This window comes from Heterocephalus glaber, unplaced genomic scaffold (genome assembly GCF_053883595.1).
Source record: "Heterocephalus glaber isolate CG9 unplaced genomic scaffold, H.glaber_assembly_v1.0 deba00001733, whole genome shotgun sequence".
Classification (NCBI taxonomy): Eukaryota; Metazoa; Chordata; class Mammalia; order Rodentia; family Bathyergidae; genus Heterocephalus; species Heterocephalus glaber.
The window spans coordinates 5,606,631-5,623,481 of NW_028258444.1; the positions used below are offsets into that span (position 1 = coordinate 5,606,631).

The 16,851-nt window shown below is 41.6% G+C and overlaps 1 protein-coding gene across 6 annotated transcripts in view; it reads left to right on the top strand.

The window, feature by feature from the left end:
- Nucleotides 1-16,851, top strand: part of Fgd4 (FYVE, RhoGEF and PH domain containing 4) — a 227,235-nt gene that overhangs the window by 117,389 nt on the left and 92,995 nt on the right. The window contains exon 1 of one of the 6 annotated variants that reach the window (XM_004855017.4): nucleotides 16,057-16,214. The exons of the other annotated variants lie outside the window; for them this stretch is intronic. Within the exon in view, the coding sequence (XP_004855074.1) occupies nucleotides 16,199-16,214 (16 nt within the window). The 5' untranslated portion in view covers nucleotides 16,057-16,198. Of the gene's footprint in view, nucleotides 1-16,056; nucleotides 16,215-16,851 lie in introns of those variants that run through there. 6 annotated transcript variants of the gene reach the window in all.

Sequence of the window (16,851 nt, forward strand, 5' to 3'; positions counted from 1 at the left end):
GCTCATTGCTGAGTGTTTGTCCACTCTCCCATGGGCCCTGGCAAGGAGACCTTTGAACGAGACTGCGGATGGTGTCAGATGAGCCGTGCACAGGGCGGGCCTGGTCCTTGCCTTCTTGGGACTTTGGGTGTCATGAGACCAGTGCCAGGAAAGGACGTTTCAGGAGCATTCAGTTGCAGTTAGGAATACGCATTCAGAGGGAGCCGCAGGGAGAAGAGGTCTGGTCATGTGTGAAGTCCCCGGGGTCCTGGGGCAGAGGGTGGAGGGCTGAAGGAAATGGGAATGGCAGACAGTAATGAGCAGGACCTTAGGGAAATTCCCAGTTCCTAGCCCATCACATGTGTTGAGTTCCTCTAAGGGTTTGTAGATAAATGCAAACAACCATCTTAGAAGGGATTCAAATGTTTTGAGTGTCAATATTTAAACTTTTAAAACCCCTTTTCCAGTTCCCTTCAGTAACTCTGCTCCCCACTGCTGTAAACCCAGGTCTCCATTTGCTCTGCTTGCCTAGACTCAAAATACCTTTGCCTTCTCGGGGGGATTGGATGAGCCATGATCTACTAATGTGAGACGATTTAGCTGAATTGCGCTACTCGTTAATGTGCAAACTAAAGTGCAGAAAACCTGTTCTCAGTGCAACATTGTTGCTAAAGTTGACAATATATAGATTGCCAAAATAGTAATTAGAAAATTTCAGCTGGGTGTGATGGTGTTCCTGGGAGGCCAGCAAACAAGTAAATTTATAGTTTATTTAGTATCCATTCGCCAGTGAAGAACCAGATGATGGAAGTGTGCTGTTTTTATTTTTTTATCCTTGACCTTATTTCTCACCACAAAAACTGTATCTTAGAAAATGTTATCTAAAAGGTTACTAAAATCTGGATCTGCTGCTAGATGTGGTGCCACCTGCCCGTAATTCCACATAGTCAGAGGGCTGAGGCAGGAAGATTGCAAGTTGAAGGCTGGCCTGGGCAATTTAGCAAGACCCTCTCTAAAAACAATCTTTTAAAAAGATCTGGGGGGCCAGGAATTTAGCTCAGTGGTTTTGCTGCCTGCTGTGCAAGTGCAAGGACTCGAGTTCGATCTCCGGTATGAAAAATTTTAAAAATTAAAAAAAATAAAAAAGATCTGGGGATATTGCTCAGTGGTAAAGCATCAGAATTCTGGTCATCAGAAAATGTCCACTAACATTTTCCTTCTTTGGAACTAACTTTATAACTGTAATGTGCATCTGAGATGTCTAAAGGAAAGCAAATGTTTAAGAACATCGTTTTCTGTGGGGAGGGGGTAAGTAAAAAAGGGAGGCACTGGTTGTATTTCAGTTATCTTTTCTTCCATATTCTCACTTTAGCCTTTAAGAATGTTGGAGCCAGCCAGGTGTGGTGACGTACACCTGTAATCCCAGAACTCAGGAGGCTGAGACACGAGCCTGGGCCACATAGTGAGTTCAAGGCCAGCCCGAACTATATAGCAAGACCCTGTCTTTAAAAAAACAAAGAGGGCTGGGGGTTTAGCTCAGTGGTTCCACTGCCTGCCTCACAAGCACAAGGTCCTGAGTTTGATCCCCAGTACCAAAAAACAAAAAACAAAATGAAAAAGAATATTGGGGCCAACACAAAAGGCCTGAGTAGTTGCTGTTGCTCTTGGGGAAATGGAGCCAATAATCAGAAGAAATTTGGATAAGGCAGCTGATCAAAAAGTAGAGAAATGGGCCGAGGAAGTGCAAGGACCTGAGTTCGATCCCCGGTACCAAAAAAAAAAAAAAGTAGAGAAATGGAAGCCATGCCTTTCATGTCTCTGCTGGCTAGACTTTACCCTCTGTTTGACCTGGCAAGGGCACAGCCTATGAGTTATTTTCTTAAAGCCTAAGAGAAGCCTTTTCTGGAAGTACATGGTTATTTCAAAGTTGGAAAAAATAATTATTTGGTTCCTGTGGAAATTTATGAAAAGAAAACATTTTTCTTGACTTCCTTCTCAAAACTCAGGAACATGGCTTGGGCAGATATTGGCAGAACAGAGAGGCTGAAGGGGAGGGGAGGTGTGGGAGGGTCAGCCTATGGGCCCCCACTGTGAGCTTGGGGACTTGGGACACTTCTGTGAGCCACAGCCCAAAATCTCTCTTCCCTTCTGCTGCCTTGGGGAATTGTTCTTTATCCTTCAAGCTAATTCTCAAAATCCCCTTCCTCAGTTGTCCAGAATTTTGGGGGTGAGAGCATGGAGCTGGGAGGCAGGCTCGGTAGATATTTGGGAAACCACTGCCTTGTGAAGCAGCTGCAGCCCCTGGGGCCTGGGGCCCAGTGATCAGGAGGGAGCTGAGCATAAACAGATGGTTTAGGAAAGAGAGAAGAGGCCGGCTGGGGTCGGGAAGCATAAGTATGCAATAGAAAATGTTGTAGTTGCAGTAATTTTTATTGTGATACACGTAACATGAAATCGTACCACTTTCAACCCCATGCTCTGTAGCATTAAGTACATTCATTCAGGCAAGTGTGCAACCTTCCTCACCACCCTATCCTGGGGCTTTGTCACCTTCCTCTGTGGAAACTCGGAACCATTTAAATAGGCACTGTGGTGCTTTGCTGGCAACACAGGGCAGCTGGAGGGTGAGAGCCATCAATGGCACTGGCTTGATGTTGTGGGTGTGGATAGGAAAGATGTGCATGGGGCACCCCACAGCCTCTACAGGAAGTGTGTGTGGAGTGATGCTGTGTGGGCTTGGGGAGAAACAGAGGGCTCCATAGAGGGGAGTAGAGTGCAATTTACAGACAGGAATGCAGCTCTTGTGAGGTAGGACACAACGGAGTTTGCTACAGAACTAGTAATGGTCATAATTAAAGAAACACCATGATTTATCAAACAGTTCTGTTTCTGCTTAGATTTAAGATGACATAAATTACCTGGGGTTAATATAAAAGCAGAATTTATCAAGAGGCATCCCAGAAATGGGGAAAGTATCTGTGATGTGCTGGAAGTCCTCCAGAGACTTCTACAAAGCAGTAAGAAATCTATAGAAAAAGATATGAGCAGAGTTCACAGGAGTTTAAAAATTGGGTAACATGTTTATAAATACAAATTATAGATCAGGAAATTACAAATTCAAAAGTTTTTGGCATGAAATGTTAACACACATACACAATTCAAAGGATTGTTTAGAGAGCATGTTACCAATACATTGAAGACACTTATGGGCCCTTCCTTTTTTAGTCTACTTTTTCTACTCCCCAGCAGAATTTTATGTTTATTGTACCTTTTGATATTTACCACATATAGCTGTATGTCTATAGTGACATTTAAAAACCCTTTATATAACTGGGGTCATACTATGTTCTGTGACTACTTTTTACTCCACATTGTTTGTGAGATTGGCCTTGCCAATGTGTACCTCATATTCATCAGGTTTTACTGACACACAGTTACTCCACACCTACAATTTTCAGGAGCAGAGGTTTATTTGGCTCACAGTTTCAGTGGGTTCAGTCCAAAGTTGCTGGGTTTGTTTTGTTTTGTTTTGACCAGGCCACAACAAGCCTTTATTGCAGGGATAATCTGCTGGGCTGTCTCTGAACAAAGGAGAGACAAAAGCAATATGGCCAGGACTGGGAGCGCTTTTTATAGGAGCTGGGGTGGGGTTGAGTGAGGTAGTGTCTAGGGACTGAAGGAGCCTGTGACATCACTAGCTGTTAGGAGGAGAGCAAGTATTAGGTTACTCTTTTGGTGGGAGTAGGGGCATGTTGGGAAGAAGAAGGTAGCTATTATATACAGCAGCCACCCTAAATTGGAGGGAAATCTAACATTCCAGGCTCTTGTTTTATGGTTGTTAGGCAAAGGTCTCTTCTTCTGGAGCTGCTTCAAGCTGACAAAGCGGCAAAGGTTAGGGCTAAACCTGGATCTGATGGGGGAAGCAGTAGGTGGGGGCTTTTTCCCTCTGCCACAGTGGCTGGTACCCCGCCATGATGAGCTCCATGACTGTCTGGTCGGTAAATGCCCTCCTGCGTTCCTGCAAGAAATTTTGAAAACAGCGAAACAAGCATGGTCCGAAGCAGAGGATCAGACAGATAATACTGAGGGGTCCCAGGAGCGGTAATAGCCACGGGAGTCATGAGCTCCAGGAACCAAATGTATCCCACCATTGATTAGCACCTTGGGGGGCATATCTGGTTCATTGAGTCTTGCATTTTTCCCTCATTTGACGTGTAATTTCTCTCATTATTTACATAGGTCTTACAGAGACAGCTGGATGTTTAGGGGCTCATCTGTTATAGAAGTAAGAGATTGTTATAGAAGTAAGAGATCACAGCTCATGATCTAAGGACCCATGTGTCATGTCCTTGCTCTGAGAGAATGAGTGGAAAAGTGATAAACACAATTTATATAATCTTTATAATATTTTTGGGGAATATAAAAGGTGTATGTAACTGAGCAAATGTCTTTTGGAGGCCAACATACTGATGAGTACAGTGTTACTATGAACCTCACTTGTCCTTTAAATTCAAGGCCATGAAAACACACATTTTAGGTTGACGGTTCGAGCAAAGCCATGGAATAGTTGTGTAAAGGACAGTTTTATTCCTGTATCTCTCAGATTTTGGAGGCCTCCTAGATATATTTAAAAATAAAGAGAACTGATAACCTCAACAAGGACACTGGCCAACTTAAGGAGATCAAGTGCAACATAAAAGGCTTGATCTTTTTAGACACAGGTAGGTATCCAGGAAATATGAGCACAATGAGAAGAGGCATCATAAACAGAGAACAAGGATGTACATTATTTTAAAAGGAATAAATCTTGTAGCTGCTCAGTATAGAACTTATCCTGACTGTGGCTGACAAGCAGGTGATCTTCTCCCCAATACTCTTACTTTATGTTTTTTTTTAATCACTACATGTTAGTTAATTAACTGTCACAGAATCAGAAAAACACATCTAAAAGGAGAGATCTGGAGACCATTGGTTTCTAGGATTGGACACCTGCAAAGAGCTTATTTTAATTTTTCTGAAAAGAATCTATACACACTTGTAGCTAATTAATGATTTTCCCCTTCTATTTAGTCCCCAAAGTTTTTTTTGTTTTTTGGGTCCTTTTTTTAAATGGCTTTGTCATGAGTGAACCAAAAGATTTTCATGGATGGGCTGTCTTAATTTCTCTGAAGTCTAGCTTTATTATTATGTCATTGTTTTATACCTCTTTTGATTATTTTTTCTGTGGGGTGTTTAAGACCAAGTTAAAGTGAGACCTTGTCAATCAGTGTGAACCTCTTGCTATCTATCAAGGTCAGTTAAGTCTCCTCAGGCCATTACTTTGGAACCATGCATAGAGCCTCTCTGCTTCTCTGTCAGTGTCAGCCATCAGGACGGGTCATGGCCTTACTTGACCAAGTTGCTTTCAGTGAAAGTGTGGGAGAATTTTTTTTTTGGTGACCCTCCTTTGGCACATGGTACATTGTCCTCTGGTGTCCAGCAATCTCCCTGTTCAGGAGGTTGAGTGACTTACCAAAGATGTAGGACCCTGTAGAGAAGGTTCCCTCGTGTCCCGGATCTTTGTTGACCTTGAGAGGCCAGGGCCAAAATACTGGCTGTCCTCATAGCCTACTTAGCTTTTTAGTTTTTGTCTCCAAACTTTAGTTGTTGAACACCCAGAAGAGAAGGTCAGTAGCATTAGCATTGTAACAAGAGTAATGAACTTAACTATTACAATTTTACCTGAATAGCAAGCATTTTGGAATTTAAAATACAGAGAACTGTTATTGTTATCAGTCATGGTTGTTCTAGTAGTTGAATTCTGGTAGAATATTAACAGAAAAAGAGTCACAAATAATATTTTAACATGACAATCATGATGACCTTACCTTTGTAACATATTTAAATGTCCATCTTGATATAAAATAGCCATTGTTAAACATACTCATTTCTTAAAAACACCAAAAGTTTTCATCTAAATTATTATCTTTTGATAGGATACCATCTAAAGAAAATATTTCAGCCCATAAATGTACCTGTTATCATAAAGAGCTGGAGTGTATGAAAAAGGCAAATACCTGAATCAAAAAGAGGTTATTATCATAAACAACATATTAGAAAACCTGTACAGTCAGAAAGTATATATTTAGTATACCAGAAAAAATAAAGCCTTATTATTGATGTTTTTTACAGGAAATTTAGTCCTTTGAAAATGATCAGTGCAAGCATACCATAACATATTTAGAATTTATCCCTTTGATGACAACAAATGTAAACATAGTACAATAATATATTTAAGTAATATTTATTGATGTAAGTCTTTTATAAGGCTATGAAAACTATCAGGTCAGTCTGTTGTAAGACAAAAACTGTTGAGGTCCCCCTAGTGAACAAAGACTGGAAAATATTTCCATGTGGCTGCTCCTTTGTTCACCAAGGGGAGCATGCCTTGAACTTAATAACCTTTATCTATAAACAAAACAGCTGTATGATTGGACAAAAAACAAACATATAAGACAATTTATAAAACTAGAGTGCACTCAGATATATTTAGCCCAATGGAATTATAATATCTCGTTATAATTTTTAGGTTTGTAATTATAAATAAGACTAGTCAAAACTTTTGTAAGTCAATTAACAGAGATCTCTTGTAGAATTAGAATCAGAAGGAATGAAAACTCTATTCCTGTAAACCTTTTATAACAAACTTGAAACAAACAAGTAAACGTACATATTTCCTTCATAAATCACTTCCACACACCTTCTTGACTTACCTGGGCCTTTTGGTCTTGTCCTTCCAACAAGACAAACATAAAATCATTTTATATCAAAACTATATCTCTTTTACTTATAGCTTTTTAAATATTTTTTCTGCAACTCACTAGAAACTTTCTATAACAAACTTGTCTTTAGCTGTTAAAATTTTAAAGTGTCCCCTTTTTTTTCTGTTCTCAGATTATTACATGTTAAAATTTGACTGGTTGTCAACAGTAGCAACCTTGAGTTTTTTATCAACAAAGTACAGAAAAGAGCAAGTTAACCCTATAATTATAATTCGAGAGTTTACAATGTACAAGAAGTGTTTTAACCACACCACTGAAACATCAACTCAAATTGAAACAAATACATTTATCAATTAGCTAAAATTTGCAACTTGATTTTTCTTGTAAAATCTCTTGATGTCTGGTAGAGCGCAGTGTAGTTTCTCTGGCTTTGTTTTGGGATAACATAGCACTCACTTTGGCTTTTAAAGTCAGGAGTGTTTTTCTCGCTACTTTGTTTTATGCTCTTCAGAGCTTTTTCAGTTGTTTTTAATCCATCACTTTTTTTTTTTTTTAATCTGAGTGCAAGCCCTGCTTGACCCTCTTTAACCTTTTTTAGCTTTCTCTTAATATCAGGGCCTGACTGAGAGATAAAGTGAGTGTCAGCCTGCGATGGGAGGTAGGATCAATTTTGGTATATTTTTGAAGGGCCTCAGTGAGCCATGACAGAAACTGTGTCAAATTTTTTTTATGGGTCTGAGTTATTTTTTAGTCTTATCAAGGTTAACAGACTTGTGAGCTGTCTTTTTAAAACCTTTTATGAGGCAGAGAGTCGTATGGTCTCTGCGGCCTCTCTCTGCCTGGCCTAGCTGAGAGTCCCACTGCGGGTCTCCACCGGGACAGCCTGTGTTCCCACTGGCTTGGTGTTATCAGCAGCATAAAATGGACCTGCTGTGGTCTGGGCCACCATCCAAACTCTTTTCTTGTCCTGGGGGAAGAGTAGAAGTCAGCATCATGTAGCTATTGTGTCAAGTCAGATCACAGGGCAGAGTCAAGTAATGAAATTCTTCGATATAGATATCAGGATCAGAGAAGAAGGAGCCTAAGCGTTTTTTAATTTGAGAAATATCAGAGAAAGAGAAGGGGGCATGTACTCTAACAATGGTCTCGGTCCCGGCAACCTCTCGGAGAGGCATCTGTGTGGCTGGGGCTGATGTTGGAAGGGTGGGTAGCGAGAATGGGTGTGGGGTAGGAAATGCAAGATGGCAGAGATGAGGGAGGAGGCGAGGGAGGGTCACAGGATGGCGAAGGTGAAGAAGCACGCAACAGACGGAAGAAGAGCTTACAGGGTTATAAGGTGGGGGAGGTGCGAGCGGTGAGTAACCCGCTGGATCGAAGGCAATGGAGTCAGGAAGGGTGGAATCAGGAGGGGTGGGCGACGGAATTTGGGCTAGAAGTACCTGAGAAGGTGAGCAGGTTTGACAGAGGGAGGGTCGAGAGCATAAGTAGAAAAAGGCTTGACCATTTGCCATTGTGTTGACAGAAATTATGTAAATCACTCAATATGTGAAAATCGAAAGTGCCATTTTTGGGCTATTGAGACCCATTGTCTAATTTGTACTGAGGCCAAACCTGATTACAATAGAAAACAAGTCTTTTTGGCTTAAAGTCTGGTCCCAACAATCCCAGGGGCCTGAGTTGTGCCAGGAGGCAACCTAGAGGTGTTGGGGGGCCAGGTTGGGTTGTTGGGCTCCCATGATAGAAAGGGTGAGGAGGAAGGAGCTCCCTGAGAGGAGGACAAAAGAGAGGAGTGTCCTCGTCTCCTTTGACAATCTCCGAGTGAGTCTCCCAGAGGGAGAGACCAGCGAATGGGGCATCCTGTAGGGGCACGGTCCTGGGCCCAGCAGCCAAGGGGGTTTCTCTGACCAAGCGCTTGGATTTCTGAGAAGTCCCCAGAGGGAGAGAATGAGACAGAGAACCCGACGAGAGGGAGGCTGAACTGCCTACTCACCCAGAGACCGGTGACCGGTGTGGATGTGTAACATCAGCAATGACAAAGGCAGAAAGCCCCGAGAGGGTCCTGGCTCAGCAGATGAGGTCTGGAGGAGGTGGCCGAAAGGCCAATTGACCCCCACCCGCGGGGGATCATCACTTAATGGACCACCTACCTCCTGGGTTTCCGGCACCAGATATGTCAGGTAAAAAAGCTGAAAACCAAGACCAGACCTGGCCACAACAAGCCTTTATTGCAGCGACGATCTGCCAGGCTATCTCTGAACAAAGGAGAGGCAAAAGCCCAAAGTTGCTGGTTTTTAAGGCAGAAATGGCATGGTGGGAAGGCCTGGTGGAGGATTGCTGCTCACCCTATAGCAGCCAGGAAGTGGAGAGAGAAAGGAGGAGCCAGGGCCAAGAATCCATCCTTTCACCTCATGACACAGTGACCACCTCCTACCAGGCCCCACCTCCTGACAGCACATTCAGCTCCTGGGTTCATCAAAGGATCACTGTACCAATGAGTATAGCACCCCATGATCAATCACCTTCCCCACACAGGAGTCTTGAGGGCACATCTTAGGTCCGGGCTGTAACAACAGTAGTGTATCATAGACTGCACTGTAAATTTACTTAACCAGTTTTTGTTTTCACAGATTAAATTGGCAAAGCTGTTTTTAAAAATCAGGTATAATACTAGTGAAGGGAAGAGAAAATTATATAAAGTATTGGTATCACATCTCAGGAAGTAAAGTTTTTAATAAGTTATCAAAATTTAACATTTATATACCATTTAGCTAACAAGTCCATTTCTAGTAATCTCTCCATAGAGATACTTGTTCAAATATAGGGAAATATTTATCAGAATAATCTCTTTAAAAATATATAAAGAATAAGGAAATTGTTATGGTCAAACTATGGGGTGCTCTGCACATATCCCTGGAAGGGCACCCACCAGGAACCCCACTCCAGGGAGCACTGAGAAGTGGCAGTGAGCTGGAGGTCACCATGTGTCTCCTTGGGTCACAGTCAGATGTCTTCTTCCAGTACATCTTCATTCTTGGTTTACTTACTGCAGCTTTTTTCTTCAATTATTTTAATGTAACAAGCGATGAGGGAAATGCTAAAAGAGAGGAAATGACGCCAACTGTATCAGTCAGTGATTACTAGAGAAACAGATTAATGGAAGATATACAAATATCTAAGAATTTATGAGATTGGCTTATGATGGCCACCCAGAGTCAGGTGTGGAAGAGTGCAGAAGGGCTGCCTGTGCACTGGAGACCAAAGGATCCAGTCGAAGGCCTGAGGCTCTTTGTAGGCTCTGTGATGGGGCTCAGTGCAAGTCACATCAGGAGGCTGAAGGGTCTGTGCTAGAAGCCAGGAGACAACATCCAAGGGGAAGGTGAAGAGTAGAGCTCCTCTGAAGAAACCAAAGCAAACCGTTCTCCTTCGTTTCCCTTTTAGACCATTCTGGTGGCAGTCCTCCTTAGGGTGGGTCTTCTACAACCAGCACTATACGGAGAACTTATTTGGGCATTTCTTGCTCACACTGTCCCAATCAGTTAACTGTCACACCAACTTATAGTGTGTTTATAGCTCCTGAGTCTGGGATCGTGTGAAGCTAGTGGTTTCATGCAGGAACCCTTATACATAGGCAGTAAGTTGGGGTCAGACTGAGTGCCCCAGTTTAGGCTGGGAAAGTACATAGATGAATATGATGTACATAAATATAAAAAGTTATATATTTTTGGAGGCTGTCTCTCACGCAAGTGGACCTTGTCCTGTCTCAAGTGATACTTTTGCCTCCGCTTTCTGAGTAGGTGGGACTCCAGGTACATGCACTCAGCAGATGGATGGATGGATGATAGATAGATAGGCATATAATTTTACAAAAATACTGGGTTTCAATGCATATCATGTATTTTGATCCTATTTCTCCCTCCAGGATTTTTTTTTTATTGGAAGACAATTGCTAAGTTTAGATGATTTTACAGATAAAAGGTTTCTCCTGAACAGTATGTAGGAAATACAGTCCTGTGTCACTTATGGCAGGGACAGAATCTGGGAATGTGGCAGTGGGCAGCTGTGTCATGACCATGGTGGGCTGTGTGCTCACCTCGATGGCATGGGCCAGTCGCTTGCGGTGACCTCTGTGCAGTCATCAGGACGGTGGGCCCCATGAGGCTTCTGCGGCATAAACAGGGTGTGTTCTTTACAGTTACCTTGAAAGCATAAGCAGGAAGAGTGTCCTCTAAAATAACAGAAATACTGACCAGTAATGGTCACTGGGGCTCAAATGTCCAGTCCTATGTGGCATTTCTGATGGTAGGGCAGTGTGTTTGTGCCAGTGTCACAAAGGCTATGAGCGAGAAGTGCATGGTGCCAGGACATCACAGCCACCAGTGTTACCAGGCAGTGGGAATTCTTCAGTGTCATTATCTCATGAGAACATGGTTGTGTATGTGCCTTGCATTGATGGAGCCGTTGTTCTGGAGCTCATGACTATGTGCACTGGGCTCTGTCTTGGTGCCACTAGAAGGGTGTGTGGCCGGCCTTCCCTGGGCTCCCATGTAGATGAATACTGGAACTGAGAAGGGGCAGCAGTTGGCCGAGAATTGTGTTCTCACTCACCCAGGGGTACTGTCCTGGGGCTATCCATGCTGTGTGGTTGCAATTTTAACTGAAACACAACTAAAAAGGTAATAGAAAGTGTGTTTTATTTTGTTTTGTTTTGGGTTTTAGGGGAGCACTCAGCATTGAGCCCAGGGCCTCGTTCATGCTACGTTGAGGCAAAGGCTATTACTAAGCAATGTCCCCAGCCCTTTTAAAATTTTTATTCTGAGACTTGGACTTGTCAAGCTATCCAAGCCTACCTCAATCTTGTAATTCTCCTGCCTCAGCCTCCTGAGTAGCTGGGATTACAGGCGTGTTTCACCATGCTTGGCTAGAAAATGTTTTGTTGCCTATTTTTAATAAAAGAATAGAGATTCAAGGATAAGTTTGCTCTGAAGATCTGTATTTTTTTTGGTACCAGGGATTGAACTTGGGACCTTGTGCTTGCAAGACAGGTGCCGGAACTACTGAGCTAAATCCTCGGCTCTGAAGATCTGTATTAAAACAGTTTAGTGCAAAAGTATTCAAGCAACTGGATTTACCAGGCATGCATTCAAGAATTTCCAGGCATCATTTCATTAAGGCCCACAGCCAGGCAAAGTGGAAATTATGCATCAATCAGTTACTGTTATTTGTTAATGTGTTATTTTAAGCTAGTGAGGGAATTGTTTTAATACCAAGTTGTTATTTGATTTTTATTATATTGTTATTTGAATATTGACAAGTACAAAGTGGGTGAAGATTAAGATTAGATTTCTTTTTATAAAAATGAGGATTTCCTCAAATTTAATACTGGACCATCAAATGTGAGAGCTTTGCTTCTTAGTTGATAAGGGAAAATCAGAAGTCTTTCATTATTTTTTCCTACTTCCATTTTTATCTGAAAAAGTTTAAATACCAACATCCATGTGGTATGGTAGCCCTTTTATTTTATTGCTACAATATGTTTATTAGCAAATTATAGCTTACTGAATCGAAGTTTGCCATTAATACTTGGAAATTTTCAATGATATTACAGATGATGTGCCAGTTACCTTTAAATAAAAATCCTAAGGCAACAACTTAGTCACTCATCTATTTTCTTTCTTTCTTTCTTTCTTTTTGGTACTGGGGATTGAACTCAGTACCTTATGCTTGCGAGGCAGGCACAGTGCCACTGAGCTAAATCCCCACCCCACCCATCTATTTTTAAACATTGTAAATTCATAAGTTTCAGGAAGTATGGGTCGCGTACAAAAATCTTGATTGTTAGAGCATTTCCATTATAAATGGTAAACTATTGAAAATAGTAGAATAAGCACCCCTAAAAAGAAATGTAAGTTCAATATAATGCAAAAACCAAACTGTTATAAAATAACCCTGTATTTGGCAGAACTCTGTGTGTTCCTTGTTCAGTGGAATTTATGCAGGAATATCTCCATGATGAAGGAAAGGGTAGGATGCCAGCCTGCTGAGCCTTCAGAGCCCAAGGTATTTTCTAAGTAGTTCTGAGCTTGGGTCTTAGATGTCTTCTAGGAGTGATATCTATCAAATAATTTTAGTGTCTAAATGTGTTTACTGAAAAGGACCTTTTCACTGTAAATTCACTGTTCCCAGTTGGACTTTGTGTGATGCTTGCCTGTTCACTTAAACTAAAGCATTTAGTCAAGATTTGAATTTGTTAAGATTTTTGAAAGTCACAGAAAACAGGTACAACTAACCGATGTCTCTCTGCTGTGGAATGTGAGAATGCAACACCTGTAGTAGATCTCATTTAGCTTTGCATTTGCAATATCAAGACAAACTATCACTTTTCTAATGTGTTTTATAAAAGAACAACTACTTCTGTTCCTTTTTAAAAAGGGATAACTTCTGAACAGTAAACTCGCCCTCTCCATGGTAGATCTTGACTACTGACCGATACATGTAGTCGTGTAACCACCACCACAATAAAGTTGTACTTGCCTATTCCCCTTGCTGTGGGGGTTGTTCCTTTGGAAATGGCTCACCAGTCAGAAGTGTTTGAAGTCCTTCTTGCCTCCAACAAAGAATTGGATGAGACAGCCAAAAATGGTGCCAAAAGAATATTTGAAAAGCATGGAGTGAATGGGTATGGGAGAAACCAGCTCTGTAGAGCAAACTTGGGCAGAACAAGAGAAAAAGAAGATAAAAGTAAAAATAAGAGTACACTCTGCGTACTCTTGCTTGGGCTACCATGAGAAGTCACGATCGCAGCTCCCCGGGGCGTCTCATCTCTTTTATGTCTTCCACATCTTGTGGAAGCTCGTGAGAAGTTCTATGCATGGGGTCCTGAGATTTGGCTCTGCCCTGGGATCTTGTGATTGACAGGTCCCCCTCTTGGCCCCTGCCAGCTTTGCCATGCCCTATCTCCTACATCAACACGATCTTCCAAATTTCTGTTCTACCCTTTTGTGATCCTTCATTTCCCACACCGCCAGCCTCTGGCAACCAGGGATCTGTTTTCTATCCCTGTAAGATTTTTCCAGGGTGTCACATGGAATCATATACTATGTAGGTAGCTTTTAAGTTGGCTTCTAACTCATGTGAGGTCCTTCGTTCATTCATTGCTATTGTTGTGTGGTGCACCATTGTAGAAGGTCACCGGTCACCAGCGTCTGGTGTTGGGAATAAAGTCCTTGTGCAGGACTTTTCTAGTCCTGAGTAGGCTTTTGTGTGGGTTAGTACTGAGCACTTGGGATTGCTGGGCCACATGGACAGTGCCTGCTTAACTGTGTTAGAAACTGCCATGGCTGAAATTGAGTCACCTAGAATTTACTTTTACATTTGTGGTAGATGGTGCCTAAAATTGCAGATGATGCATTTGTGGACAATAGTTTGTGTCTTTTGTTGATGCCAGGGAATGAACCCAAGTGGTGAGTATGCTAAGCACCTTGCTCTTCTACTGAATCACATCCCTAGCCCCATGTATAGACTTGATTGTATTTCAGTTATCACTTCCTAGCTATAAACCATGTTTTGGTTTTCAGGCTTTCTTCTACAAAGAAAAAAAAATGAATACCATTGTATCTTAATTTGTTATAAAAATGTGAATTTAATTTCTTAAAGATTGTCATTTTATTAGTATGAATGGCCAAGGTTTTTAACCTCTTTTTTTTTTTTGGTACCAGGGATCAAACTCGGGTCCTTGCACTTGCGGAGCAGGTGGGTTTTTAACCTCTTAAACCTAGCTTTCTGTAAAATGGTGATGAATTATCATCATCTATGAAATGGTGATAAATTATTACCTTACATGAGGATTTAATCAAATGCTACATGCTTGACGTAACACCTGGCACAAAATAAATGTAAAACAGAAATGGAATTTGCTTAAAACCAAACTTGAAACTGTAATTTAAATATTGCTATCAAGGCTTAGGAAGCATAGATGTTGGGGCATTTTTGTGACAGAGAAATATTCTGTTTTTTACATTACTAAAATTTGCCAAGTCTAAGTGCTCTTGGAATCAAATCTAAACAATTTCTCTGCCATGGTGAAACTTGAACACGTGGGTAGAGTCTGCAAAGGAAATAAAAGACAATTCAGATTTCTTCTCCTTGACCTCATTTTTCTGTACTCTCATTTTTATTTTTATTTATTTATTTTTTAGATTGGTTGTGAAAGTAAGTCCTGCCTTGTATGGAAATGATGTTTTACTCTTTGTGGTACTGGGGATTGAATTGGAGTGTTGTACCTCCTGGGCAAGTGTTCTACCACTGAACCACCTCCTTGACTGCTAAAAGCAAATTTATTAAATATTATTCTTATTAAGATTGATGACCCACACTTCCTGACAAGCAGGTGTAGGTTTCTAAGTGTCTCATATCTATGCTGCAGTGAGACAGCTGACCCTTGTCCTCCATGGCATGGACTGACTCCTGAGGGCACTCACTTGGTGCTCTGAGGCCTTAGTGAGACCAGGAAGGTTGCCCCAGTGGTGCTGAACATATCCTTCCCCAAGTGTTGGCACAAACCAGGGAGCTTTTCAAAATGGAGATTCTGTGGCCCTACTGCACACCAGCTGCACCTGACGTTGGAGGCAGGTGACTGATGCATGCCGCACCGCGAGAGCATCCTGTCTGACAGGCGGCGGGGTGGGGCTGGAGCCATTACCTTACTTTGATTTCACAAATATTTTTATTCTGACATTTCCTAATTTTTCAAGGTCTTGAGAAAATTTTAAAGTACTAATCAGGTTATCTAAATTTATAAAGATATATCAAACTTAGCAATAAATATTTTATCAGTTAAACAATGTTCTGAAATAACTTGAAACTTGCTTTTCCTCTAAAACATTGACATACAGTGCTTATGCATTATGTGCTGTTTATTCACAAAAATCAATGATCTGTGCTAAAAAGTAAGGCCACAAGGAGCAAAATAGCATTTGGGGTCATTCAAATGAGCAATTTTAATATCTTAAGCTGGTGAACTGTGAAACTATGACTGGTCCAGGGACCCAGTTAAAAGGGAAAGAATGTTTTAGAGGATTACTAATAGTTCAGGCATTGGTCAGTTTATAAACCATCCCCTTCCCAACCATATTTCTAGTGCATTTGAAGGGCTCCACTGTTTATCTTAAACAGGTCTCTCCATCCTCAGATACTTACTTGGTCTCTTGAAGAACACAGCAGCAGCCACTGTGGGGAGGTGTGGCGTATTACTGTGCAGGAGGCTGTCTCTGGGGCAATTAGGTCTGAGAATGCTCTGAGGTCCACAGTGCAGCGGCCAGAGCTCCTGGCTGATCCTTGCTGATCTCCAGATGCCCTGGTGCTGTATGTCCAGGAGCAGGATTCTGTCCCATGGACTGTAGCACAGAAAAGCCAGACCCTTTGTTGCCAGCCCAGAGCACACCGATAGTCAGTCTGAAGTCATGTCCACTGAGCAAGGTGAGTGGTTTCCTTTTGCAGCATATCTTTCTTGTGTTCCTTTCATAGTGTGGAGGTCCCTGAAGACTTCATGCTGCGAGACATAAGAGGGCAGGGTCTGGTTTTGGTTTAAAGTTGAGAATAAGCCTCACTTTGTTTTTCAACTTCAAGAGTAAAAGTCTGTACTCTTTACAGGTTTTGGCTTTTCCAGGTTTGTTCTGGGTTAACACAAAGCTACAAATTGGTTTGATGCTAAAAATGAGCCAGAGAGATAAAATTAATGTTTTTAAAGTTTGAAAATTCAGCCTTTAAGGGAAAGTAATGCAGAGAAGGGAAGAAAAAGTTTCTTGTTTTTTCCTTCTGTTTCTGGTATAAATAAAGTTAAGAAATGTTTACCACTGACTCTCCTAGCACAGCTCACGGAGAGTTGTTCTGTTGAAACAGTCAGACATTCCTACCATCCCATCTTGTCTTGGCAAAGTCCAGGGGAGGGAGCCTTCCTTATTTTTCCATTTAAGATAACATTGCGGATAGGCACGGATTTATTTTTTAAAAGTTACTAGCAGCGGCATTAAGTCACTGTGGTTTCCTTGAATAGAGAGCTAATTAATGAGAAATTGAGTCCTATAAATAGAAATGAAATTCCACTGTGTGGTAA